This window comes from Salvelinus alpinus, chromosome 6 (assembly GCF_045679555.1).
Source record: "Salvelinus alpinus chromosome 6, SLU_Salpinus.1, whole genome shotgun sequence".
In the NCBI taxonomy this organism is placed as follows: Eukaryota; Metazoa; Chordata; class Actinopteri; order Salmoniformes; family Salmonidae; genus Salvelinus; species Salvelinus alpinus.
The window spans coordinates 6,072,658-6,099,413 of NC_092091.1; the positions used below are offsets into that span (position 1 = coordinate 6,072,658).

The following is a 26,756-nucleotide window of genomic DNA, read 5'->3' on the forward strand; positions in this document are numbered from 1 at the left end:
TGTGGACCCTACTACAGTTTAACTAGCTCAGCTATAGACTACACCAGCATGACTAGTATCTATGTGGACCCTACTACAGTTTAACCAGCTCAGCTATAGACTACACCAGCATGACTAGTATCTATGTGGACCCTACTACAGTTTAACCAGCTCAGCTATAGACTACACCAGCATGACTAGTATCTATGTGGACCATACTACAGTTTAACCAGCTCAGCTATAGACTACACCAGCATGACTAGTATCTATGTGGACCCTACTACAGTTTAACCAGCTCAGCTATAGACTACACCAGCATGACTAGTATCTATGTGGACCCTACTACAGTTTAACTAGCTCAGCTATAGACTACACCAGCATGACTAGTCTCTATGTGGACCCTACTACAGTTTAACCAGCTCAGCTATAGACTCCACCAGCATGACTAGTATCTATGTGGACCCTACTACAGTTTAACCAGCTCAGCTATAGACTACACCAGCATGACTAGTATCTATGTGGACCCTACTACAGTTTAACCAGCTCAGCTATAGACTACACCAGCATGACTAGTATCTATGTGGACCCTACTACAGTTTAACCAGCTCAGCTATAGACTACACCAGCATGACTAGTATCTATGTGGACCCTACTACAGTTTAACCAGCTCAGCTATAGACTACACCAGCATGACTAGTATCTATGTGGACCCTACTACAGTTTAACCAGCTCAGCTATAGACTACACCAGCATGACTAGTATCTATGTGGACCCTACTACAGTTTAACCAGCTCAGCTATAGACTACACCAGCATGACTAGTATCTATGTGGACCCTACTACAGTTTAACCAGCTCAGCTATAGACTACACCAGCATGACTAGTATCTATGTGGACCCTACTACAGTTTAACCAGCTCAGCTATAGACTACACCAGCATGACTAGTATCTATGTGGACCCTACTACAGTTTAACCAGCTCAGCTATAGACTACACCAGCATGACTAGTATCTATGTGGACCCTACTACAGTTTAACCAGCTCAGCTATAGACTACATCAGCATGACTAGTATCTATATGGACCCTACTACAGTTTAACCAGCTCAGCAGTACCATAGAGATAAAACCCAGGATAGATGGTCTGAGTGAATGTGGTCTGGACTCTGTGGAGGAGGGTCATTGTGTCAGAGACACTGTAGAAGGACAGAGTACCTGCCTTGTGATCCAGGTACACTCCTACTCTGGAGGACTGAGGGCCTGATACTTTAGTCTGAACATTATTGTGTCTGAAACAATAATCACCACTACAGCACATTAAACTCCAGGACTTGTTATTGTATCCAAATACACCATCTGTCTCTGTCTCTGTTCTGCTGATGTCTTTATATGAGACTGCTGTAACAACAGCACCAGTCCACTCCACCTCCCAGTAACAGCGTCCAGACAGACCCTCTCTACACAGAACCTGACACTGGTTGGTGAATCTGTCTGGATGGTCAGGATATGGTTGGACTTGGTCTGTACAGGTCACCTTTCTGTTCCCTTCAGACAGAGAGAGGTGTGTGTTTGCTGTGTTTGGGTCCAGTGTGAGCTGACAGGAATCTGGGAGAAGAGCAGAGACCAATGAGGGGAGTCAGAACAATAAGTTAAGTCAGATACTGTATCTACCCTGTCTTTGATTAGAGCACAGCAGAGATCAAATCAGAGAAATATGAGGAGTCAGATAGATACCCAGTCTTTGATTAGATCTACTATTGCTATATATTTCTAGAGGGATTGTTAGGAGTGTCAGTAAAAAGAGACTGTTAGTTACTTCACAATAAAGAGACTCACATTGTAACAACTGTTCTCTGGTCTTGGGCTCTGGAGGCAGTACAACATCCACTATATTCACTACAGACACACAAACACATTGACAGAGAGAGGGAATGTTATCATCAGACCATATTCCACATGTATATGACTAGTAGGGAACTTTCAATGGTCTAAAGTTGATGTTCTTATTGTTTTCAACACACCTGTAGTGGAGATCTTGGTCCATTCTCCTTTAAGGAAGTCTTCTAGTTTCTCTCTCAGTTCAGACACAGTCTTACTCACATCTCCAAAGTACTGAAGAGGACGGACAACGATGCTGGGTAAGTCTGGAGATACACTGATACTGGAGAGAGACTGATAACTCTGGAGAGAGAGAGAGAGAGAGAGAGGGAGAGAGAGGGACAGAGAGAGAGAGGGAGAGAGGAACAGACAGAGAGAGAGAGAGGGACAGAGGGAGAGAGACAGAGAGAGAGAGCAAAAGAGAGAGGGACAGAGAGAGAGAGGGACAGAGAGAGAGGGGGACAGAGAGAGAGGGGGACAGAGAGAGAGGGGGACAGAGAGAGACAAAGAGTTGGAGGGACAGAGACAGAGGGAGAGAGAGGGACGGACAGAGGCAGAGAGAGGGACGGACAGAGGGAGAGAGAGGGACGGACAGAGAGAGAGAGAGAGAGAGAGGGAGGGACGGACAGAGAGAGAGAGAGGGACGGACAGAGAGAGAGAGAGAGAAGAGGGACAGAGAGACAGACAGGACAACATAATGATGTAGATGAATAGTTTCACATGAAGTTAATTTCATATCACATGTAACAAGACAGTTTAGTTACCTGGAGGAAATGGATGTGATCCTCTGTGTGTGAGAGCTGCTCCAGCTCAGTGCTTCTCTTCCTCAGCTCAGCTATCTCCTGCTTCAGTTGCTCCAGGAGTCCTTCAGCTTGACTCACTTGAGCCTTCTCTTGGGCTCTGATCAGCTCCTTCACCTCAGAGCTCCTTCTCTCAATGGAGCGGATCAGCTCAGTAAAGATCTGATCACTGTCCTCCACTGCTGCCTGTGCAGAGCGCTGTTGAGAGAGAGAGAGAGAGAGACAGAGAGACAGAGAGAGAGACAGAGAGAGAGAGAGAGAGAGACACACAGAGAGAGAGAGAGAGAGACAGAGAGAGAGAGACAGAGACAGAGACAGAGACAGAGAGAGAGAGAGACAGAGACAGAGACAGAGAGAGAGAGAGAGAGACAGAGAGAGAGAGAGACAGAGACAGAGAGAGAGAGACAGTAGGTACAGTAGCCTCTCTGCAACTCATTGAGTCAGAACGCTGCCACCCTGCTCTCCAGGTCCACCAGGCCTTGTCCCCCCCTCCTGGACAGACAGGTACAGAACACCTCTTGGTCCTACTCTACTCTCCCCCCTCCTGGACAGACAGGTACAGAACACCTCTTGGTCCTGCTCTACTCCCCTCCCTCCTGGACAGGCAGGTACAGAACACCTCTTGGTCCTACTCTACTCTCCTCCCTCCTGGACAGACAGGTACAGAACACCTCTTGGTCCTGCTCTACTCTCCTCCCTCCTGGACAGACAGGTACAGAACACCTCTTGGTCCTACTCTACTCTCCCCCCTCCTGGACAGACAGGTACAGAACACCTCTTGGTCCTGCTCTACTCTCCTCCCTCCTGAACAGGCAGGTACAGAACACCTCTTGGTCCTGCTCTACTCTCCTCCCTCCTGGACAGACAGGTACAGAACACCTCTTGGTCCTGCTCTACTCTCCTCCCTCCTGGACAGACAGGTACAGAACACCTCTTGGTCCTGCTCTACTCTCCTCCCTCCAGGACAGACAGGTACAGAACACCTCTTGGTCCTGCTCTACTCTCCTCCCTCCTGGACAGACAGGTACAGAACACCTCTTGGTCCTGCTCGACTCTCCTCCCTCCTGGACAGACAGGTACAGAACACCTCTTGGTCCTGCTCTACTCTCCTCCCTCCTGGACAGGCAGGTACAGAACACCTCTTGGTCCTGCTCTACTCTCCTCCCTCCTGGACAGACAGGTACAGAACACCTCTTGGTCCTGCTCTACTCTCCTCCCTCCTGGACAGACAGGTACAGAACACCTCTTGGTCCTGCTCTACTCTCCTCCCTCCTGGTACCCCCTCCAGTAGCCTGCCCCGTAGCAGAGCTAGACCCAGCCTCTGCCCCCTGAGTCCTAGTAGGCTGGACAATAGAACGAGTCCAAACGGCCAAAGAACATTGTCTGAGCTGGAACACTAGCGAGGCCATAGCAAATGAATTGAAACGAACCTTCACAGAGCCTCTTCTGACTGGAATGATCCTTAGAATTACATTTCCCCTAAATGGCACCAAAAAATGTCTCCCTTTTTATTTGACCACTAAAACCTGTTCTTAGGACGGAACTGGAAAATAACAACTTGTCTCCCCTCCTGGACCGCTTGGTGTTAAGTAGCAGACTAGGTGAAAAATCTGTAAATCGCCATTTTTAGGCAGATTTAGGCACTTAACCCTCGTGGCTCTGGATAAGAGTGTCTGCTAAATGACTCACATGGAAACTTAAATACAAAGTTAACTAGACATCATCTGTCTCATTTATAGCCTGGCACAGATAGTAAACCTACATTAAATACAACGTTATCTAGATATCATCGCCACATAACTTATGTGGAATTTGAAAGACACCGTTACCGTTACCGTTAGCTAGCTCACAACGTCTGTTACACTGTAACTTACCGGCAGCCTCACATAAAAACGTATTGGTTAACAAAGCTTTGATTCTGACCAAAGTCTATAGTAGTGAAAAGTCTCTCTCTCTATTGTAACTTACCACAAATTGCCATCATAGCCTATCTACATGAATGTGTCCTGTCAGAGTCTTTTCCTCTCCGTTAACCGTTAGCTAGCAGTCTCGAGACACGGCTGACGTTGACCACAATGAGCTACAAGTAGGACTGACGTCACTACCGGTGCAGCAGCCTCCCCTGGGTCCTAGTGCCCGCCCGGTAACACGGTTAAGATGCGATGGAACGGTTGACGGGAAAACAACAAATCACAGAGAAAATATATTGACTGATATATTGAATTGTTTAGGGTAGCTTTAGCTTTGGCTTTAATAAAATCAGAAAATACTTGAGAACCAAAATAAAAAAGAATAGTAGCCCTCCTCAGGAACCACAAAACCCTCACAGACCAACTTCTTCTTCTATGATATAATGGCGGTCCACAAACCAACGTTAAAGGTGCATGGCGCTACCTACTGTGCTGGGGTGTGTCCAATCACGGTTTACACCATTTCTAAATCCTCCTACCTAACTCAGTACTTCTGAGAAAATAAAAAAGAGTCCTACTAACTTCTAATAGACCCTCCCCCATCCCCCAAATCCCTTCCGAACCCCCCAACCCCGTCCAACCTCAATGACCCTACACTTCAATCTTTCCCTCTCTTCAACATCCTTACAACAATATAACAACACATGCTCCACCGTTTCATTGACCATACCCTCCAGACACAAACCATTCACATGCTGCCAACCAGATGTAAGGACCAGTTCAATGTACAATGTCCTAAACACAATCGAGTAAACACCACCTCTTCCTTCCTAATCTGACCTTTGATCCTTGGTCCACCGGCCTTTAGAGGACATATAAATGCCGTCCCTTGTTCTCAGAGTCCCATCTCTTCTGCAACACATCTATCAAAATGTCTCTGATCTTACATTTGGCCTCACCTCTACCCAGTGGAACATTAATATATATTATATCTTGTTTCAAAGCTCTTTTAGATAACTGGTCTACAATTTAATTTCCTTCCACACCTGAATGTGCTGGGACCCAGCAGAATCTCACTACTACACCCATTCTCTCAATTCTCCATAATGACATTGATACCTACAACTGTCCAACCAAAACCACTGCCTTGTCTACTAGTATATTCCCAACAGTCATCTAGAACAGTAGCAGTGGGATGCTCAACCTCACAGCCTTTCAACCCAATAAGCTAATGACAATTTATTACACCGTATATCCAAAGGCATCTCACCTGCCTCCACTAGTAAGACACATACAGATGTTGATTTAAATGCACCAATACATATCCTTAAAGCTATATACTGGATTCGGTCCAGCTTCTGAAGACAAGTCTTTGCTGCTGTTCCATAAACTATACACCTGTAATCAATTGTTGTCCTGATCAGAGCTCTATAAATATCCATCAACGATTGTCTGTCAGCACCCCATTCATAACCAGAGACCCACACAACCAACTACCACGAAAGTGATGGAATGAGAGAGAGAGAGACATCGTTACAACACTGTACATAGACATAATATAACGTTTCTTCTTCTTTGGAGTTTAACGGTGGTTGGCATCCAATATGTTGCATTACCGCCCCCAACTGGACTATAATATAAATCTATTTTACTTTGTGATACAAAATGGGAAAAGGGGAAATTATGATAATACTAAGTAACACCATTCCAACTAACCCTACACTCATTAAAAACCCACTACCCCATTCCACTACTTTGACCCTATCTGCTCCTGCACCATGCCAACTAACCCTACACTCATTAAAAACCCACTACCCCATTCCACTACTTTGACCCTATCTGCTCCTGCACCATGCCAACTAACCCTACACTCATTAAAAACCCACTACCCCATTCCCCTACTTTGACCCTATCTGCTCCTGCACCATGCCAACTAACCCTACACTCATTAAAAACCCACTACCCCATTCCACTACTTTGACCCTATCTGCTCCTGCACCATGCCAACTAACCCTACACTCATTAAAAACCCACTACCCCATTCCACTACTTTGACCCTATCTGCTCCTGCACCATGACAACGACCTGGGAGGACGGGACACCACCACTCAACACACCCTGTAACTCTTCTGAAGTCAAATCTCGTATGACGAAATACTTCTCTGCAGCTGCCACCACAACATCTACTGTCTGTGATTTACGTTCCATTACTGCGGTACAGTTGATAACCATTGCTATGAACGCTAAGAAGCCAACCTTACTGAAGCATATATCACTCGTTGGCCTTTCCCTCCTGTGCTGCACAGATCTACTACTCACAGGGAGCCTCTCAGGATCCATCACCCTTGACCCATCCTCCTCTACTTTCTTCACTGCCTCAGCATACGACACCTTCTGCACTACTCTGACTCTAGCCACCTCAACCTGCCTCTCTCTCACCAGACACTTCTGATCCCCAGCAACATGGACGCCCCTACAGTCGACACACACAACTTTATCCAATGAAACTACACAATCCTCTATCCCATGACCTCCTGCACACTTCCCACATCTTGGAGTCTCCATCCTACAAACTGCTGCAACATGACTGTAATATGAGTCGGTTTGAATTGAATTGAATAGAGAGAGAGCTCCATGTTAATGTATAGGGGACATGAGTCAGTCATGGTTACTCATGGTTATGTGATGAGGTAGCCCCGCCTGCTACTTCTAAATCAGTGTCGGTCCAATAGGGAATGTCCTCTTGGTGTAACGGTCAAGATGTTGGTTTCTCCCACGGTAGACCTGGGTTCATATCCCGTCAGTTACATTAAACAGTCTATTCTCTGAAAGGGGTCCAGACAGCCTGTTCCCAACAGTGGGGTCAGTGGGATTGGATAGGGACCCCTCTCCCTCTCTCTGATTGGAGGAGAGAAGTGAAATGGTGTGTCTCCTCTGGTCAACAATACTCACCTTGAAAGACTCCACAGCCTGTTGGAGCTCCTTCAGCTCCTTCTCTCTCTCCTGGAATCTCTGCTGGACCTTCTGCTGACTCATCCCCAGCTGCCTCTGTGGAGAATCACTCTTCAATGAGCTATCAAGCTTTATTAGTCCAGTAGATCAATAGTATAGTAATGTGACATAGGACCCATAGAAGATAGGGATTCAAATGTTGAGATAGTGACTGTGTGAAATTATATTAGAATGTTGGTATGTGATTATATTTTAGTCAATGCCACCCCGACATTGCTCGATCTAAAATTGAAATATTTCTTCATTCGAATCTTTTACCTTTAGATTTGTGTTTATTGCTTTGAATTGTTAGATATCACTGTTGGAGCTAGGAACACAAGCATTTCGCTACACCCTCAATAACATCTGCTAAATATTTGTGACTGTCACGTTCCTGACCTGTTTTCTCTTGTTTTTGTATGTGTTTTGTTGGTTATGTGTTACGAGCATGCTTTTGCGGCACAGTTGATAGCGCGCCGGACCTCGGGCTCCCTGCTGTTTCATTACTAGTAATGTATTTAACAGAGTTGGGGTGGGCATTCTATGTTATGTGTTTTCTATGTTGGGTTTAATGTGTTGCCTGATATGGTTCTCAATTAGAGGCAGGTGTTTGACGTTTCCTCTGATTGAGAACCATATTAAGGTAGGATGTTCTCACTGTTTGTTGTGGGTGATTGTCTTCCGTGTCTGTGTATGTTTGCACCACACGGGACTGTTTCGTCTGTCTCTTCGTGTTATGTAAGTTCGTTTGTTTGGTCTGTTGACTTCGTTTATTATTTTGTAAATTCTCAAGTGTGTTTAGTTTTCGTCTTGTTTAATAAATATCATTATGTATTCATCACCCGCTGCGCCTTGGTCCGCTCATTCACTACAAGACGACCGTAACAGTGACCAATAACATGAAATTTGATGTGAATTATTATAGTTTTAACAGAACACAAATCAGGGAGCTGATTGGGTGTTTGATAACAAATGATAATGTGTTGGACTTTAGAAAATGTGATACATTTGGAGAATCTGGGTTATCATTTCTCCCGAGTGGCACAGTGATCTAAGGCACTGCATCTCAGTGCTAGAAGCATCACTTCAGACAATGGTTTGATTCCAGGCTGTATCACAACTGGCCGTGATAGGGCATTCCATAGGGTGGCGCACAATTGGCCCAGCATTGTCTGAGTTAGGGTTAGGCCGGTAGTAGGCTGTCATCGGTTTGGCAGGTAAGCTAGTGGTTAGAGCGTTGGGACAGTAACCGAAAGGTTGCTGGATCGAATCCCCGAGCTGACAAGGTAAATATCTGTTGTTCCTCCCCTGAACAAGACAGTTAACCTGCTGTTCCCTGGTAGGCTGTCATTGTAAATAAGAATGTGTTCTTAACCAACTTGCCTAGTTATATAAAGGTATGTTTATCAGACAGTAACCAACAAGTTGTTCTGGTCTTACCTGTTTCTCAATCCTCTCTGCTGCAGCTGACACTGTATCATGGCCTTTATGTTCATCCATTGTACACAGATAACAGATACACTGCTGATCGGTACGACAGTAAACCTCCAGCAGTTTGTCATGATGTGAGCAGATCTTCTCCTGTAGTTGTGCGGTGGCTTTGACCAGCTTGTGCTTCTTGAAACCAAGAAATTCATAGTGAGGTTGGAGGTGAGTCTCACAGTAAGTGGCCAGACACGCCAGACAGGACATGAGGGCTTTCTGCTTTCTGGTCCCAGTGCAGAAATCACACGCCACATCTCCAGGTCCAGCATAGCACAGAGCAGGAGGGGGAGCAGCCTGGAGTCCTGTCTTCCTCAGTTTCTCCATCAGCTCAGCCAACATGTTATTTTTCATCAGCGTAGGCCTTGGAGTGAAGGTATGTCTGCACTGAGGACAGCTATAGACCCCTTTCAGAACATCCTGATCCCAGCAGCCCTCAATACAGCTCCTACAGTAACTGTGTCCACATGGAATAGCCACTGGCTCCTTCAGTAGATCCAGACAGACAGAACAACAGAACTGGCCCTGGTCCAGCAGAACTCCCTGTTGAGCCATTTGGACGGTTGTTCACTCTCACACAGACAGACGAGACAGAGACTCTGATCAGTTTCGTTTCCACAGAAGAGAGTTTGTGAAGGGGAGGGACTTCCTGGTTCTGCCAGAGGGGTGGGGTTAGAAGGAGGGAGTGGTTAGAGGAATGGAGGAAGAGAGAGGAACTGCATGCAACAGCAAGAGTGAGACAAATTGTTTTGTTCCAAGGTAAGAGCCCTTAACATGGAACAAATGACATAATGAATCTTAAAATGTGAGTTGTTAGAATATCTGAAGGGTAACAGTTTCTTTGAAGTAAGTATCATTATTTTAATGACCTTTATAATGCCTTATAATACACCTATGTGTTGTAATTAATCAATAAGGCCTGAGGAGGTGTGGTATATGGTTAATATACAGTACCACGGATAAGGACTGATGAGGTGTGGTATATGGTTAATATACAGCAACACGATAAGGACTGAGGAGGTGTGGTATATGGTTAATATACAGTACCACGGATAAGGCCTGAGGAGGTGTGGTATATGGTTAATAATATACACCACCACGGATTGTTACAGTTTCAAAACTCTAATCAAATCAAATGTTATTGGTCACATACACATATTTATCAGATGTTATTACGGGTGTAGTGAAATGCTTGTGTTCCTGGCTCCAACAGTGCAGTAATATCTAACTAAATGCTTGTGTTCCTGGCTCCAACAGTGCAGTAATATCTAACAATGCTTGTGTTCCTGGCTCCAACAGTGCAGTAATATCTAACAATGCTTGTGTTCCTGGCTCCAACAGTGCAGTAATATCTAACAATGCTTGTGTTCCTGGCTCCAACAGTGCAGTAATATCTAACAATGCTTGTGTTCCTGGCTCCAACAGTGCAGTAATATCTAACAATGCTTGTGTTCCTGGCGCCAACAGTGCAGTAATATCTAACATTGCTTGTGTTCCTAGCTCCAACAGTGCAGTAATATCTAACTAAATGCTTGTGTTCCTGGCTCCAACAGTGCAGTAATATCTAACATTGCTTGTGTTCCTAGCTCCAACAGTGCAGTAATGTCTAACATTGCTTGTTTTCCTAGCTCCAACAGTGCAGTAATATCTAACAATGCTTGTGTTCATAACCTGTCTAGGACAGGGGTTCCGCTAAATATTTTTTTTTAATATTTAACTTTCACACATTAACAAGTCCAATACAGCATTTGAAAGATAAACATCTTGTGAATCCAGCCAACATGTCCGATTTTTAAAATGTTTTACAGAGAAAACACCACACATATTTATGTTAGTTCACCACCAAATACAAAAGACAGACAGACATTTTTCACAGCACAAGTAGGCTGCAGGTAGCATGCACAAGCCAACCTAACTAACCTGTCAGTCCTATAACATGTTACACAATAAATCTATGTTTTGTTCAAAAAATGTGCATATTTTAGCTATAAATCAGTTTTACATTACTGCTACCATCATAGCTACAGTCAGAAATCGCACGGGAGTAGCCAGAGAAAATACAGACACCAACGTCAACTACCTAATTACACATCATAAAACATTTCAGAAAAATATATGGTGGATAGCAAATGAAAGAAAAAGATCTTGTGAATACAGCCAATATTTCCGATTTTTAAAATGTTTTACAGCGAAAACACCACATATATTTATGTTAGCTCACCACCAAATACAAAAGACAGACAGACATTTTTCACAGCAACGGTAGCATGCAGGTAGCATGCACAAGCCAACCTAGCTAACCTAGAACCAACCTAAATAACCTAGAAAAAACTCCCTCAGATGACAGTCCTATAACATGTTACACAATAAATCTATGTTTTGTTCGAAAAATGTGCATATTTGAGCTATAAATCAGTTTTACATTACTGCTACCATCATAGCTACCATCATAGCTACAGTCAGAAATCGCACGGGAGTAGCCAGAGTAAATACAGACACCAACGTCAACTACCTAATTACTCATCATAAAACATTTCAGAAAAATATATGGTGGATAGCTAATGAAAGACAAAGATCTTGTGAATACAGCCAATATTTCCGATTTTTGAAGTGTTTTACAGCGAAAACACAATATATCGTTATATTAGCTTACTACAATAGCTAACACACAGCAGCATTGATTCTAGTCAAATGATAGCGATAGCACGGTTCAACAGATATATGAAATAGTATCCCAAATTGGGTCCTTATCTTTGTTGATCTTCCATCAGAATGTTCTCCAAGGGGTCCTTTGTTCAGAACCGTCTTTATTTGGATCCAGAACGAACTATTTCCCTCTTGAATTAGCAAGCACACTGGCCGTGCGGCGCTAACCTCTCCTTCTTGAACAAATTCTTGCGACGCATCACGTCTAAAGTCCCGAATAAATTTCAATAATATAATTAAACTATATTGAAAAAACATACTTTAGGATGATATTGTGACATTTATCAAATAAAATCGAAGCCGGAGATCATATTCACCTATAACGACGGTTTTCCAGGAGGCGATTCCAGGTCCAACTTCGCGCCCTCGAAAATAAATAAATGGCGGACCTCTCACTCCAAGAGGTTGTATTCAATCCCTGAACGAGATAATCAAGTCATTTCTGCTCTCACTTCCGCATGACACCCAGGGGAAGGCGTATGACGTGTTTCTACAGTCCTAAGTGACATGCCCTTTTATAGACAAGCTCTTGAAGAGAGACATCGCTTTTTGGAAATCTCACTTCCGGATAGAAAATGGGCTGTAAAAGGAGTTCTGTTTCACTTAGAGAAATATTTCAAACTGTTTTAGAAACTAGAGAGTGTTTTCTATCCAATAGTAATAATAATATGCATATTGTACGAGCAAGAATTGAGTACGAGGCCGTTTGAAATGGCCACCTCTTTCCAGGTTACTCACTGCTGCTCCTTCAGCCATAACAGGTTAATGCAATCGCAGTGTTAGAATTCTAAAAATAACTTCTTTACGACATAACGTTATGGCGAGATAGTGACCAAAACCTGGGCGCAAAACTAATAGTACACAGTTCGACAGATATATGAAATAGCATCATAAAATAAAATAAAATGGGTCCTACTTTTGATGAGCTTCCATCAGAATGTTGTACAAGAGGTCCTTTGTCGGGAACAATCGTTGTTTGGTTTTAGAATGTCCTTTGTCCCTCTTGAATTAGCAAGCACACTAGCCAAGTGGCGCGAAGCTCTCCTTCCTGAACAAAAGCACCCAACGCAACACGCCAAACGTCCCGAATAAATTTCAATAATCTAATAAAACTATATTGAAAAAACATACGTTACGATGATATTGTGACATGTATCAAATAAAATCAAAGCCGGAGATAGTAGTCGCCTATAACGACAGCTTTTCAGAAGGCAAATCCAGGTCCATCTTCGCGCTTTCCAGAAAACAGGAAATGGGTGACACGTCATTCCAAGAGGATTTATTCCACCTCAGACCAAGATAAACACCCCATTTATTCTCTCACTGCCTCTTGACATCTAGTGGAAGGTGTATGACGTGCATGTATACTAATACTGCCCATTTATAGGCAGGCCCTAGTCGTTTTCAGACTTACCACTTCCTGGTCAGGAAGTTTGCTGCCAAACGAGTTCTGTTTTACTCACAGATATAATTCAAACAGTTTTAGAAACTTTCTATCCAATAGTAATAATAATATGCATATTGTACGAGCAAGAATTGAGTACGAGGCCGTTTAAATTGGGCACGATTTTCCCCCAAAGTGTAAATAGCGCCCTCTATCCTCAACAGGTTAACCAATACGTTTTTATGTGAGGCTGCCGGTAAGTTACAGTGTAACAGACGTTTTCAGCTAGCTAACGGTAACATTAAAGGTGTCTGGGAGTTTATCAAAATTGGATTTGTTTTCGAATTCTTTGTGGATCTGTGTAATCTGAGTGAAATATGTGTCTCTAATATGGTCATACATTGGGCAGGAGGTTAGGAAGTGCAGCTCAGTTTCCACCTCATTTTGTGGGCAGTGAGCACATAGCCTGTCTTCTCTTGAGAGCCATGTCTGCCTACGGCGGCCTTTCTCAATAGCAAGGCTATGCTCACTGAGTCTGTACATAGTCAAAGCTTTCCTTAAGTTTGGGTCAGTCACAGTGGTCAGCTATTCTGCCACTGTGTACTCTCTGTTTAGGGCCAAATAGCATTCTAGTTTGCTCTGTTTTTTTGTTAATTCTTTCCAATGTGTCAAGTAATTATCTTTTTGTTTTCTCATGATTTGGTTGGGTCTAATTGTGCTGTTGTCCTGGGGCTCTGTGGGGTGTGTTTGTGTTTGTGAACAGAGCCCTAGGACCAGCTTGCTTAGGGGACTCTTCTCCAGGTTCATCTCTCTGTAGATAATGGCTTTGTTATGGAAGGTTTGGGAATCGCTTCCTTTTAGGTGGTTGTAGAATTTAACGGCTCTTTTCTGGATTTTGATAATTAGTGGGTATCGGCCTAATTCTGCTCTGCATGCATTATTTGGTGTTTTACGTTGTACACGGAGGATATTTTTGCAGAATTCTGCATGCAGAGTCTCAATTTGGTGTTTGTCCCATTTTGTGAAATCTTGGTTGGTGAGCGGACCCCAGACCTCACAACCATAAAGGGCAATGGGCTCTATGACTGATAGAGCTGTCTCTCTCTCTCTGTCTCTCTCTATGTCTCTCTCTTTACAGCGCTCTGCACAGTCAGCAGTGGAGGACAGTGATCAGATCTTTACTGAGCTGATCCGCTCCATTGAGAGAAGGAGCTCTGAGGTGAAGGAGCTGATCAGAGCCCAAGAGAAGGCTCAAGTGAGTCAAGCTGAAGGACTCCTGGAGCAACTGAAGCAGGAGATAGCTGAGCTGAGGAAGAGAAGCACTGAGCTGGAGCAGCTCTCACACACAGAGGATCACATCCATTTCCTCCAGGTAACTAAACTGTCTTGTTACATGTGATATGAAATTAACTTCATTTGAAACTATTCATCTCAATCATTATGTTGTCCTGTCTCTCTCTCTGTCCCTGTCTCTCTCTCTCTCCCCGTCTCTCTCTCTCTCTCTGTCCGTCCCTATCGCACTCTGTCCGTCCCTATCGCACTCTGTCCGTCCCTCTCTCTCTCTCTCCCCGTCTCTCTCTCCCCGTCTCTCTCTCCCCGTCTCTCTCTCTCTGTCCGTCCCTATCTCACTCTGTCCGTCCCTCTCTCTCTCACCCCGTCCCTCTCTCTCTATCTGTTCGTCCCTCTTTCTCTCTCTGTCCGTCCCTCTATCTATCTCTGTCCGTCCCTCTCTCCCTCTCTCTCCATCTGTCCGTCCCTCTCTCTCCCTCTGTTCGTCCCTCTCTCTCCCTCTGTCCGTCCCTCTCTCTCCCTCTGTCCGTCCCTTTCTCTCCCTCTGTCCGTCCCTCTCTCTCTCTGTCCGTCCCTCTCTCTCTCTGTCCGTCCCTCTCTCTCCCTCTGTCCGTCCCTCTCTCTCCCTCTGTCCGTCCCTCTCTCTCCCTCTGTCCGTCCCTCTCTCTCCCTCTGTCGGTCCCTCTCTCTCCCTCTGTCGGTCCCTCTCTCTCCCTCTGTCTGTCCCTCTCTCTCTCTCTGTCGGTCCCTCTCTCTCTCTCTCTCTCTCTCTCTTTCTGTCTCTGTCCCTCTCTCTCTCTCTGTCCCTCGCTCTCTCTTTCTCTCTGTCCCTCTCTCTCTCTCTCTCTGTCCATCTGTCTCTGTCTCTCTGTCTCTCTCTCTCTCTGTCCATCTGTCTCTGTCTCCCTCTGTCTCTCTCTCTCTCTGTCTCTCTCTCCAGAGTTATCCGTCTCTCTCCAGTATCAGTGTATCTTCAGACTTACCCAGCATCGTTGTCCATCCTCTTCAGTACTTTGGAGATGTGAGTAAGACTGTGTCTGAACTGAGAGAGAAACTAGAAGACTTCCTTAAAGGAGAATGGACCAAGATCTCCACTACAGGTGTGTTGAAAACAATAAGAACATCAACTTTAGACCATTGAAAGTTCCCTACTAGTCATATACATGTGGAATATGGTCTGATGATAACATTCCCTCTCTCTGTCAATGTGTTTGTGTGTCTGTAGTGAATATAGTGGATGTTGTACTGCCTCCAGAGCCCAAGACCAGAGAACAGTTGTTACAATGTGAGTCTCTTTATTGTGAAGTAACTAACAGTCTCTTTTTACTGACACTCCTAACAATCCCTCTAGAAATATATAGCAATAGTAGATCTAATCAAAGACTGGGTATCTATCTGACTCCTCATATTTCTCTGATTTGATCTCTGCTGTGCTCTAATCAAAGACAGGGTAGATACAGTATCTGACTTAACTTATTGTTCTGACTCCCCTCATTGGTCTCTGCTCTGCTCTTCTCCCAGATTCCTGTCAGCTCACACTGGACCCAAACACAGCAAACACACACCTCTCTCTGTCTGAAGGGAACAGAAAGGTGACCTATACAGACCAAGTCCAACCATATCCTGACCATCCAGACAGATTCATCAACTGGTACCAGGTTCTGTGTAGAGAGGGTCTGTCTGGACGCTGTTACTGGGAGGTGGAGTGGACTGGTAATGTTGTTACATCAGTCTCATATAAAGACATCAGCAGAACAGAGAGAGATGGTGGATTTGGACACAATAACAAGTCCTGGAGTTTATATTACTATAGTGGTGATTATTGTTTCAGACACAATAATGTTGAGACTAAAGTATCAGGCCCTCAGTCCTCCAGAGTAGGAGTGTACCTGGATCACAAGGCAGGTACTCTGTCCTTCTACAGTGTCTCTGACACAATGACCCTCCTCCACAGAGTCCAGACCACATTCACTCAGACCCTCTATCCTGGATTTTGGCTATTTAGTAATAATGATACTGCTGAGCTGGTTAAACTGTAGTAGGGTCCACATAGATACTAGTCATGCTGGTGTAGTCTATAGCTGAGCTGGTTAAACTGTAGTAGGGTCCACATAGATACTAGTCATGCTGGTGTAGTCTATAGCTGAGCTGGTTAAACTGTAGTAGGGTCCACATAGATACTAGTCATGCTGGTGTAGTCTATAGCTGAGCTGGTTAAACTGTAGTAGGGTCCACATAGATACTAGTCATGCTGGTGTAGTCTATAGCTGAGCTGGTTAAACTGTAGTAGGGTCCACATAGATACTAGTCATGCTGGTGTAGTCTATAGCTGAGCTGGTTAAACTGTAGTAGGGTCCACATAGATACTAGTCATGCTGGTGTAGTCTATAGCTGAGCTGGTTAAACTGTAGTAGGGTCCACATAGATACTAGTCATGCTGGTGTAGTCTATAGCTGAGCTGGTTAAACTGTAGTAGGGTCCACATAGATACTAGTCATGCTGGTGGTGATGGTCCCCAGATGTGATTATTCATTCTGCTCTGTTTTATCTACAATGATTTAACTGATTTGATCTTCAGAAGATGTTATGAATTAAAATTCAATGTATTCATATTTTTGTAATTGCAATGTTTTAATGTTGTTTATTTCCATGAATCATGATGTCTGGTGTTGATGTATATTGGTTGTCATTCAGAACCATTGATATGTTTTCTCAGTTGGTTCTCTGTCTCTATGTAATTCTCCTCAGTATCATTGATCAGCTTGTTGGTCCTAATTGATGTGTTCTCTGTCACCTGGAGCTGCATGGAAAATGGTCCAGGAACTAAAGGACAATTCAGGACTAGTCAGCCCACTACAAGCTGGTATCACTTACTTTCTACTAAACTATATGGACTGGTTTCCCAGACACAGATTAATCCTAGTCCTGGACTAAAAAGTATGTTCAATGTAGATGTCCAGGAAACCGTCCCTAAATGTGTCATCTTTCATCCTCCCATACTGCTCAGTCCAGCAACATTAAACCTGTCCAGCAGGTGGTGCTGTTGACCAAACAATAAAACCAGCAGATATCTTGACTTGCCACTCAGTATATCAGTAATGTTCAGAATAGTACTTTAATATCATTGGAGATTGATGGTCTTTTTAATCCACTATCCAGAGTCAGGAACAGATGAAGTTAGGTCTGCTACTGTTCAGTGATTAAATATGATTTATGGTGATGGGAAATAATAAAAAACACTAAACTTCATCTAGTAATAGTTTTCCTTTGTTATTTATTCCAAGGTGTGTCTTTAACTTGTAAATGTATTGTGTGGAGGTGAGCTAGTGGTGTGGCTGATAGAATAGAATGAAAAGGGAGGAGGGGAGGAAGTCCATACTGGTCTTTACTATGGTTCTACATACAGTATCTGTATTGATAGTCCATACTGGTCTTTACTATGGTTCTACATACAGTACCTGTATTGATAGTCCATACTGGTCTTTACTATGGTTCTACATACAGTACCTGTATTGATAGTCCATACTGGTGTTTACTATGGTTCTACATACAGTACCTGTATTGATAGCCCATACTGGTCTTTACTATGGTTCTACATACAGTACCTGTATTGATAGTCCATACTCGTCTTTACTATGGTTCTACATACAGTATCTGTATTGATAGTCCATACTGGTCTTTACTATGGTTCTACATACAGTACCTGTATTGATAGTCCATACTGGTCTTTACTATGGTTCTACATACAGTACCTGTATTGATAGCCCATACAGGTCTTTACTATGGTTCTACATACAGTACCTGTATTGATAGTCCATACTGGTCTTTACTATGGTTCTAGATACTGTCATGACTGTCCTGCTCGGCTCAGGTTACTAATGACCACAATCCTGCAGAGAGATTTCATCTCACCAGAGGAGAAGGGATCTGAAGGGAGAGGAAGATGGGGGTTTCATGACGCCCCTGGTGAATCTTAGGCCACAGACAACATTCCTTTGTCACTATGGATACCTCAGAACATTAAAGCAATAAAGGACTTTGGAACAATGGTGGTCATGACGATAGATGGAATATGAAAATGTATGTCATTTTTGTTTTGTTATTAAAGGTTAATAGATGACGTTATAACAAAATCATTGTAACGTTAAGAGTTTTCCTAGTATATGTTTGATGTTTATACATTGTACGTTGTGTGGAACATGTCCAAATCAAAGAGAATGTTTTGGTAAAGATGAAATGTGAAGTTAGTTGTCTAAAATTGGATCTGAGTAAAATCTAGACCTTTAACTTGGTACGAACAGAGAACTGCCCTGAAGGCGGTTACATCACATCTGACCCGAGGGTAAGGGGGTTACGCCCACTTCTGACCCGAGGGTAAGGGGGTTACGCCCACTTCTGACCCGAGGGTAAGGGGGTTACGTCCACTTCTGACCCGAGGGTATAAGACCTGTGAGTGAAGAATTAACAGATCAGACTAAGTGACCGGAGCTGCAGCCGAGGTCTAAAAAGTCAACGAACCAGAACGCAACACGAGGTTGAAGACAAAGAAATCTTTTTCTACCCATGCTACGGATGAGTAGCTGTGTCTAAGCAGGTGAATTCAAGCCAGACCACCTAGCCTCCACTCCCCATCGAATCGTGGTGTCTACTCTGTTTCACCCCGACGCTGTGAGCTCTGAGCTACAGAGCTGTCTGTCCTCAGAAGAATCCTTCCAGAGCAAGAGCGAAGAATCAGACCAATAAACCAAAAGGACACTGACATCGTGAGGACGACCAGAGAGTTGCGCTGGAGAGGTGCGTCATTGAGAAGCCTAAACGACCCACGCGGAGCTTCCCATCTGAGACCTCCAACACGTAATTACATCACTATATTCTGACCCATAAGAGCGGCAGTTCGGGGCAAGGCTAGGGTTAAAATAAGCATAGCTGACAAATGTACCCAAATGTATATTTCTCTCGTGTACTTTCTCTTTTTCTATCTCTTTTAAATCCCCATTTTAGCGCCAGAGTGTGTTGGCCCGTTATACTAAGTTCTAATCAAAAGCCTAGAATGTGTTTTTGTTTATCTTTTATCATCATTTTAGCTTTCTAGTAAATAAATACTCAACTAGATTGGTGTGGTACGAACTCATTGGTGAGACCCGGGTCTGTGCAGATTCCCGGATTATGCGACGTTCAGAACGAGACTGTAGAGGAAACTAATTAGCGACTGTTGTAAAATCGATATTCTGATATTCTTTGAGTTAATTTGGGAAATAGAAACTCAATAAAACACATTTTCCCATGGTGCCCCAGGTTAATGAGTTAATAATTAATTCATTTAATCACGCATTAGAAACCTTTAATCATTCGATGAGCAACAGTCGTCACAACGTCACGACAACTAATACAACGTCACGACAACACTATATACTGTATACTATTCAGGTACAGCACTATATACTGTATGCTATTCAGGTACATCACTATATACTGTATACTATTCAGGTACATCACTATATACTGTATACTATTCAGGTACAGCACTATATACTGTATACTATTCAGGTACAGCACTATATACTGTATACTATTCAGGTACATCACTATATACTGTATACTATTCAGGTACATCACTATATACTGTATACTATTCAGGTACATCACTATATACTGTATACTATTCAGGTACATCACTATATCGATAATATAATCTATAATCTATAATCTATAATCTAATAATCTATAATCTATAATATAATTGATAACTATAATTATCAATGAACCTACCAGGTACCACCCCAATTCCGTAAACACGGGTACCCTCATAGATATCATCCTAACAAACTTGCCCTCCAAATACACCTCTGCTGTTTTCAACCAAGATCTCAGCGATCACTGCCTCATTGCCTGCATCCGTAATGGGTCAGCGGTCAAACGACCTCCACTCATCACTGTCAAACGCTCCCTGAAACACTTCAGCGAGCAGGCCTTTCTAATCGACCTGGCCGGGGTATCCTGGAAGGATATTGATCTCATCCCGTCAGTAGAGGATGCCTGGTCATTTTTTTTAAATGCCTTCCTCACCATCTTGAATAAGCATGCCCCATTCAAGAAATTTAGAACCAGGAACAGATATAGCCCTTGGTTCTCTCCTGACCTGACTGCCCTTAACCAACAGAAAAACATCCTATGGCGTTCTGCATTAGCATCGAACAGCCCCCGTGATATGCAACTTTTCAGGGAAGCTAGAAACCAGTATACACAGGCAGTTAGAAAAGCCAAGGCTAGCTTTTTCAAGCAGAAATTTGCTTCCTGCAACACAAATTCAAAAAAGTTCTGGGACACTGTAAAGTCCATGGAGAATAAGAACACCTCCTCCCAGCTTCCAACTGCTCTGAAGATAGGAAACACTGTCACCACCGACAAATCCACTATAATTGAGAATTTCAATAAGCATTTTTCTACGGCTGGCCATGCTTTCCACCTGGCTACCCCTACCCCGGACAACAGCACTGCCCTCCCCTCTGCTACTCGCCCAAGCCTTCCCCATTTCTCTTTCTCCCAAATACAGTCAGCTGATGTTCTAAAAGAGCTGCAAAATCTGGACCCTTACAAATCAGCCGGGCTAGATAATCTGGACCCTTTCTTTCTAAAACTATCTGCTGAAATTGTTGCCACCCCTATTACTAGCCTTTTCAACCTCTCTTTCGTGTCGTCTGAGATTCCCAAAGATTGGAAAGCAGCTGCGGTTATCCCCCTCTTCAAAGGGGGGGACACTCTTGACCCTAACAGCTACAGACCTATATCTATCCTACCCTGCCTTTCTAAGGTCTTCGAAAGCCAAGTCAACAAACAGATTACCGACCATTTCGAATCCCACCATACCTTCTCCGCTATGCAATCTGGTTTCAGAGCTGGTCATGGGTGCACCTCAGCCACGCTCAAGGTCATAAACGATATCTTAACCGCCATCGATAGGAAACAATACTGTGCAGCCTTATTCATTGACCTGGCCAAGGCTTTTGACTCTGTCAATCACCACATCCTCATCGGCAGACTCGACAGCCTTGGTTTCTCTAATGATTGCCTCGCCTGGTTCACCAACTACTTCTCTGATCGAGTTCAGTGTGTCAAATCGGAGGGTCTGTTGTCCGGGCCTCTGGCAGTCTCCATGGGGGTGCCTCAGGGTTCAATTCTTGGACCGACTCTCTTCTCTGTATACATCAATGATGTCGCTCTTGCTTCTGGTGATTCTCTGATCCACCTCTACGCAGACGACACTATTCTGTATACTTCTGGCCCTTCTTTTGACACTGTGTTAACAACCCTCCAGGCGAGCTTCAATGCCATACAACTCTCCTTCCGTGGCCTCCAATTGCTCTTAAATACAAGTAAAACTAAATGCATGCTCTTCAACCGATCGCTGCCTGCACCTGCCCGCCTGTCCAACATCACTACTCTGGACGGCTCTGACTTAGAATATGTGGACAACTACAAATACCTAGGTGTCTGGTTAGACTGTAAACTCTCCTTCCAGACTCACATCAAACATCTCCAATCCAAAGTCAAATCTAGAATTGGCTTCCTATTCCGCAACAAAGCATCCTTCACTCATGCTGCCAAACATACCCTTGTAAAACTGACCATCCTACCAATCCTCGACTTCGGTGATGTCATTTACAAAATAGCCTCCAAAACCCTACTCAATAAATTGGATGCAGTCTATCACAGTGCCATCCATTTTGTCACCAAAGCCCCATATACTACCCACCACTGCGACCTGTACACTCTCGTTGGCTGGCCCTCGCTTTATACTCGTCGCCAAACCCACTGGTTCCAGGTCATCTACAAGACCCTGCTAGGTAAAGTCCCCCCGTATCTCAGCTCGCTGGTCACCATAGCAACACCTACCTGTAGCACGCGCTCCAGCAGGTTTATCTCTCTGGTCACCCCCAAAACCAATTCTTCCTTTGGCCGCCTCTCCTTCCAGTTCTCTGCTGCCAATGACTGGAACGAACTACAAAAATCTCTGAAACTGGAAACACTTATCTCCCTCACTAGCTTTAAGCACCAGCTGTCAGAGCAGCTCATAGATTACTGCACCTGTACATTTACATTTACATTTAAGTCATTTAGCAGACGCTCTTATCCAGAGCGACTTACATCTATAATTTAGCCCAAACAACTACCTCTTTACCTACTGTATTTATTTATTTATTTTGCTCCTTTGCACCCCATTATTTCTGTCTCTACTTTGCGCTTTCTTCCACTGCAAACCAACCATTCCAGTGTTTTTTTAAAGTTTTTATTTTTTTTATTTTACTTGCTGTGTTGTATTCACTTCGCCTCCATGGCCTTTTATATTTTTATTTATTTATACATATATTTGTTTGCCTTCACCTTCACCTCCCTTATCTCACCTCACTTGCTCACATTGTATATAGACTTATTTTTTTTTCACTGTATCATTGACTATATGTTTGTTTTACTCCATGTGTAACTATGTGTTGTTGTATGTGTCGAACTGCTTTGCTTTATCTTGGCCAGGTCGCAATTGTAAATGAGAACGTGTTCTCAATTTGCCTACCTGGTTAAATAAAGGTTAAATAAAATAAATAAATAAAAATATAGACAACAGTGTTACAACTGTGGAGGAGAACACAGACCTCACCAGTACCCAGCATATAGAAAACAGTGTTACAACTGTGGAGGAGGACACAGACCTCACCAGTACCCAGCATATAGACAACAGTGTTACAGCTGTGGAGGAGAACACAGACCTCACCAGTACCCAGCATATAGAAAACAGTGTTACAACTGTGGAGGAGAACACAGACCTCACCAGTACCCAGCATATAGAAAACAGTGTTACAACTGTGGAGGAGAACACAGACCTCACCAGTACCCAGCATATAGAAAACAGTGTTACAACTGTGGAGGAGGACACAGACCTCACCAGTACCCAGCATATAGACAACAGTGTTACAACTGTGGAGGAGAACACAGACCTCACCAGTACCCAGCATATAGAAAACAGTGTTACAACTGTGGAGGAGAACACAGACCTCACCAGTACCCAGCATATAGAAAACAGTGTTACAACTGTGGAGGAGAACACAGACCTCACCAGTACCCAGCATATAGAAAACAGTGTTACAACTGTGGAGGAGGACACAGACCTCACCATTACCCAGCATATAGACAACAGTGTTACAACTGTGGAGGAGGACACAGACCTCACCAGTACCCAGCACATAGAAAACAGTGTTACAACGGAGACAACAAAATACAGTACACTGTGTCAACTAGGACCAGGACAACAGCGGTGACAACAAAATACAGTACATTGTGTCAACTAGGACCAGGACAACAGCGATGACAACGAGTACAGTGAGGGGTCCTTGGGTGACCTCTTTGTGGGAACAGTCACACTTACAGGACCAGAGGAGGACTGGACTGCTACCTACAAGACTAATGGAACTGACATTGTGTTCAAACGTGACCCTGGATCACAGGTCAACATCATTCCAGAGACTGAATCGTTACGGTTACAGGTAAAACCAGTGGGGAACACAACACAAAGGAGAAGACTGAAAGATTACAGTGGTGAAGCAGTTGTCACTTCAGGGACATGAACATTGGTGCTGGAGGGAGATGAGACATCTCACAAGGTTCAGGTTGTCATAGTAAAGGGAGGAAAAACAGCCATCATTGGGTTAAAGTCATGTGACTTACTGGGTCTAGTGAAACGGGTTCATATGGTGAAATGACTCATGTTGAGGATGCAGATGCTGATGTTTTTCAGGGACGAGGAAAACTCAAGGTGCAGCACAACATGGAGTTAGAACAGACAGATAGACCAGGGATCCATGTACCTAGAAAGATCTCATTATCACTAAGAGACCAGCTAAAAGCAGAGATACTGTAGACCAGGGATCCATGTACCTAGAAAGATCTCATTATCACTAAGAGACCAGCTAAAAGCAGAGATACTGTAGACCAGGGATCCATGTACCTAGAAAGATCTCATTATCACTAAGAGACCAGCTAAAAGCAGAGATACTGTAGACCAGGGATCCATGTACCTAGAAAGATCTCATTATCACTAAGAGACCAGCTAAAAGCAGAGATACTGTAGACCAGGGATCCATGTACCTAGAAAGATCTCATTATCACTAAGAGACCAGCTAAAAGCAGAGATACTGTAGACCAGGGATCCATGTACCTAGAAAGATCTCATTATCACTAAGAGACCAGCTAAAAGCAGAGATACTGTAGACCAGGGATCCATGTACCTAGAAAGGTCTCATTATCACTAAGAGACCAGCTAAAAGCAGAGATACTGTAGACCAGGGATCCATGTACCTAGAAAGGTCTCATTATCACTAAGAGACCAGCTAAAAGCAGAGATACTGTAGACCAGGGATCCATGTACCTAGAAAGGTCTCATTATCACTAAGAGACCAGCTAAAAGCAGAGATACTGTAGACCAGGGATCCATGTACCTAGAAAGGTCTCATTATCACTAAGAGACCAGCTAAAAGCAGAGATACTGTAGACCAGGGATCCATGTACCTAGAAAGATCTCATTATCACTAAGAGACCAGCTAAAAGCAGAGATACTGTAGACCAGGGATCCATGTACCTAGAAAGATCTCATTATCACTAAGAGACCAGCTAAAAGCAGAGATACTGTAGACCAGGGATCCATGTACCTAGAAAGGTCTCATTATCACTAAGAGACCAGCTAAAAGCAGAGATACTGTAGACCAGGGATCCATGTACCTAGAAAGGTCTCATTATCACTAAGAGACCAGCTAAAAGCAGAGATACTGTAGACCAGGGATCCATGTACCTAGAAAGATCTCATTATCACTAAGAGACCAGCTAAAAGCAGAGATACTGTAGACCAGGGATCCATGTACCTAGAAAGGTCTCATTATCACTAAGAGACCAGCTAAAAGCAGAGATACTGTAGACCAGGGATCCATGTACCTATGAAATTACACATATGGAGACATTCACTAACCAAAACTATGAAATAAAACATATGGAATCATTCAGTAACCAAAAAAAGTGTTATATAAATATATTTTATATTTGAGATTCTTCAAAGTAGCCACCTTTTGCCTTGATGACTGTCACGATCGTCTATGGGTGAGAGAGAGGACCAAGGCGCAGCGTGTGCAAAATACATTCTCTTTTATTGAGAGAAGGGAAAAACACGAAACGAACACTGAATACAAACTAAACAAAACAACAAACGACCGTGAAGCTAAATGACGTAAGTGCAATGACAAGCAACAAACGTTCAACATAGACAATTACCCACAAAACACCAATGCCTATGACTGCCTTAAATATGGCTCTCAATCAGAGACAATGAACCACAGCTGCCTCTAATTGAGAACCAATCTAGGCAGCCATAGAAATAACTAGACAACTACACTAGACACTACAAAAACACATACATTCCCCATGTCACACCTTGACCTAACTAAAAAACATAAAGAAAACAAAGAATACTAAGGCCAGGGCGTGATAATGACAGCTTTGTACAATCTTGGCATTTCTCTCAACCAGCTTCATGAGGTAGTCACCTGGAATGCATTTCAATTAACAGGTGTGCCTTGTTAAAGTTAATTTGTGGAATTTCTTTCCTTAATTGCATTCCTTCTTGAGCCAATCAGTTGTGTTGTGACTGTTACGTCCGTCGTTAGATGAATGAGACCAAAGCGAGTGTGGAAAGTGTTCATGATCTTTAATACTGAACTCCGACAAAACAACAAAATACAAAACCGAACGTAAAGTTCTGCAGAGCTAGAAAGCAACTATGCAAAAACAAGATCCCACAATCAAAGGTGGGATAAAGGGCTGCCTAAGTATGATCCCCAAATAGAGACAACGATACACAGCTGCTTTTAATTGGGGACCATACCTGACCAACAAAGAAATAGAAAAACTAGAATACCCACCCAAATCACACCCCGACCTAACCAAATAGAGAATTAAAAAGGCTCTCTAAGGTCAGGGCATGACAGTGACAAGGTAGGGGTGGTATACAGAAGAAAGCCTTATTTGGTAAAAGACCAAGTTCATATTATGGCAAGAACAGCTCAAATAAGCAAAGAGAAATGACATCCATCATTACTTTAAGGTAAAAATAAAGAAAAACCCTTGAATGAGTAAGTGTGTCCCATCTTTTGACTGGTAAAAATATATATATTTATACTCCAGGACTCCAACATTGCTCTTCCTAATATTTATATATTTCTTAATTCCTTTACTTTTTACATTAGTGTGTATTGTTGTGTATTGTTAGATATTACTGCACTGTTGGAACACCAAGCATTTACAC

General features: G+C 43.4%; 2 protein-coding genes across 3 annotated transcripts; one reads left to right on the forward strand and one right to left on the reverse strand.

The window, feature by feature from the left end:
• Positions 1-893: 893 nt before the first annotated feature.
• Positions 894-9,661, reverse strand: LOC139577486 (tripartite motif-containing protein 16-like). 2 transcript variants are annotated; one of them, XM_071404506.1, is made up of 6 exons: positions 8,995-9,661; positions 7,516-7,611; positions 2,618-2,851; positions 1,997-2,156; positions 1,812-1,871; positions 894-1,580 (listed from the first exon to the last, which is right to left on the reverse strand). In XM_071404506.1, exons 1-6 carry the CDS (start codon positions 9,589-9,591, stop codon positions 1,066-1,068), a joined length of 1,662 nt encoding a protein of 553 aa, XP_071260607.1. In that variant the 5' UTR covers positions 9,592-9,661; the 3' UTR covers positions 894-1,065. The 2 variants fall into 2 exon arrangements, 1 of the variants encoding a protein (XP_071260607.1); XR_011675310.1 differs by lacking the exons at positions 894-1,580; positions 1,812-1,871; positions 1,997-2,156; positions 7,516-7,611; positions 8,995-9,661 and adding an exon at positions 4,622-5,157 and having other exon boundaries at positions 2,752-2,851.
• Positions 9,662-12,453: 2,792 nt separating this feature from the next.
• LOC139579803 (tripartite motif-containing protein 16-like) lies at positions 12,454-16,576 on the forward strand. Its single transcript, XM_071408622.1, has 5 exons — positions 12,454-12,471; positions 14,265-14,498; positions 15,357-15,516; positions 15,642-15,701; positions 15,938-16,576. The coding sequence occupies exons 1-5, from the start codon at positions 12,454-12,456 to the stop codon at positions 16,453-16,455; spliced, it is 990 nt and encodes a 329-aa protein (XP_071264723.1). The 3' UTR covers positions 16,456-16,576.
• The last annotated feature ends 10,180 nt before the right edge of the window (positions 16,577-26,756 follow it).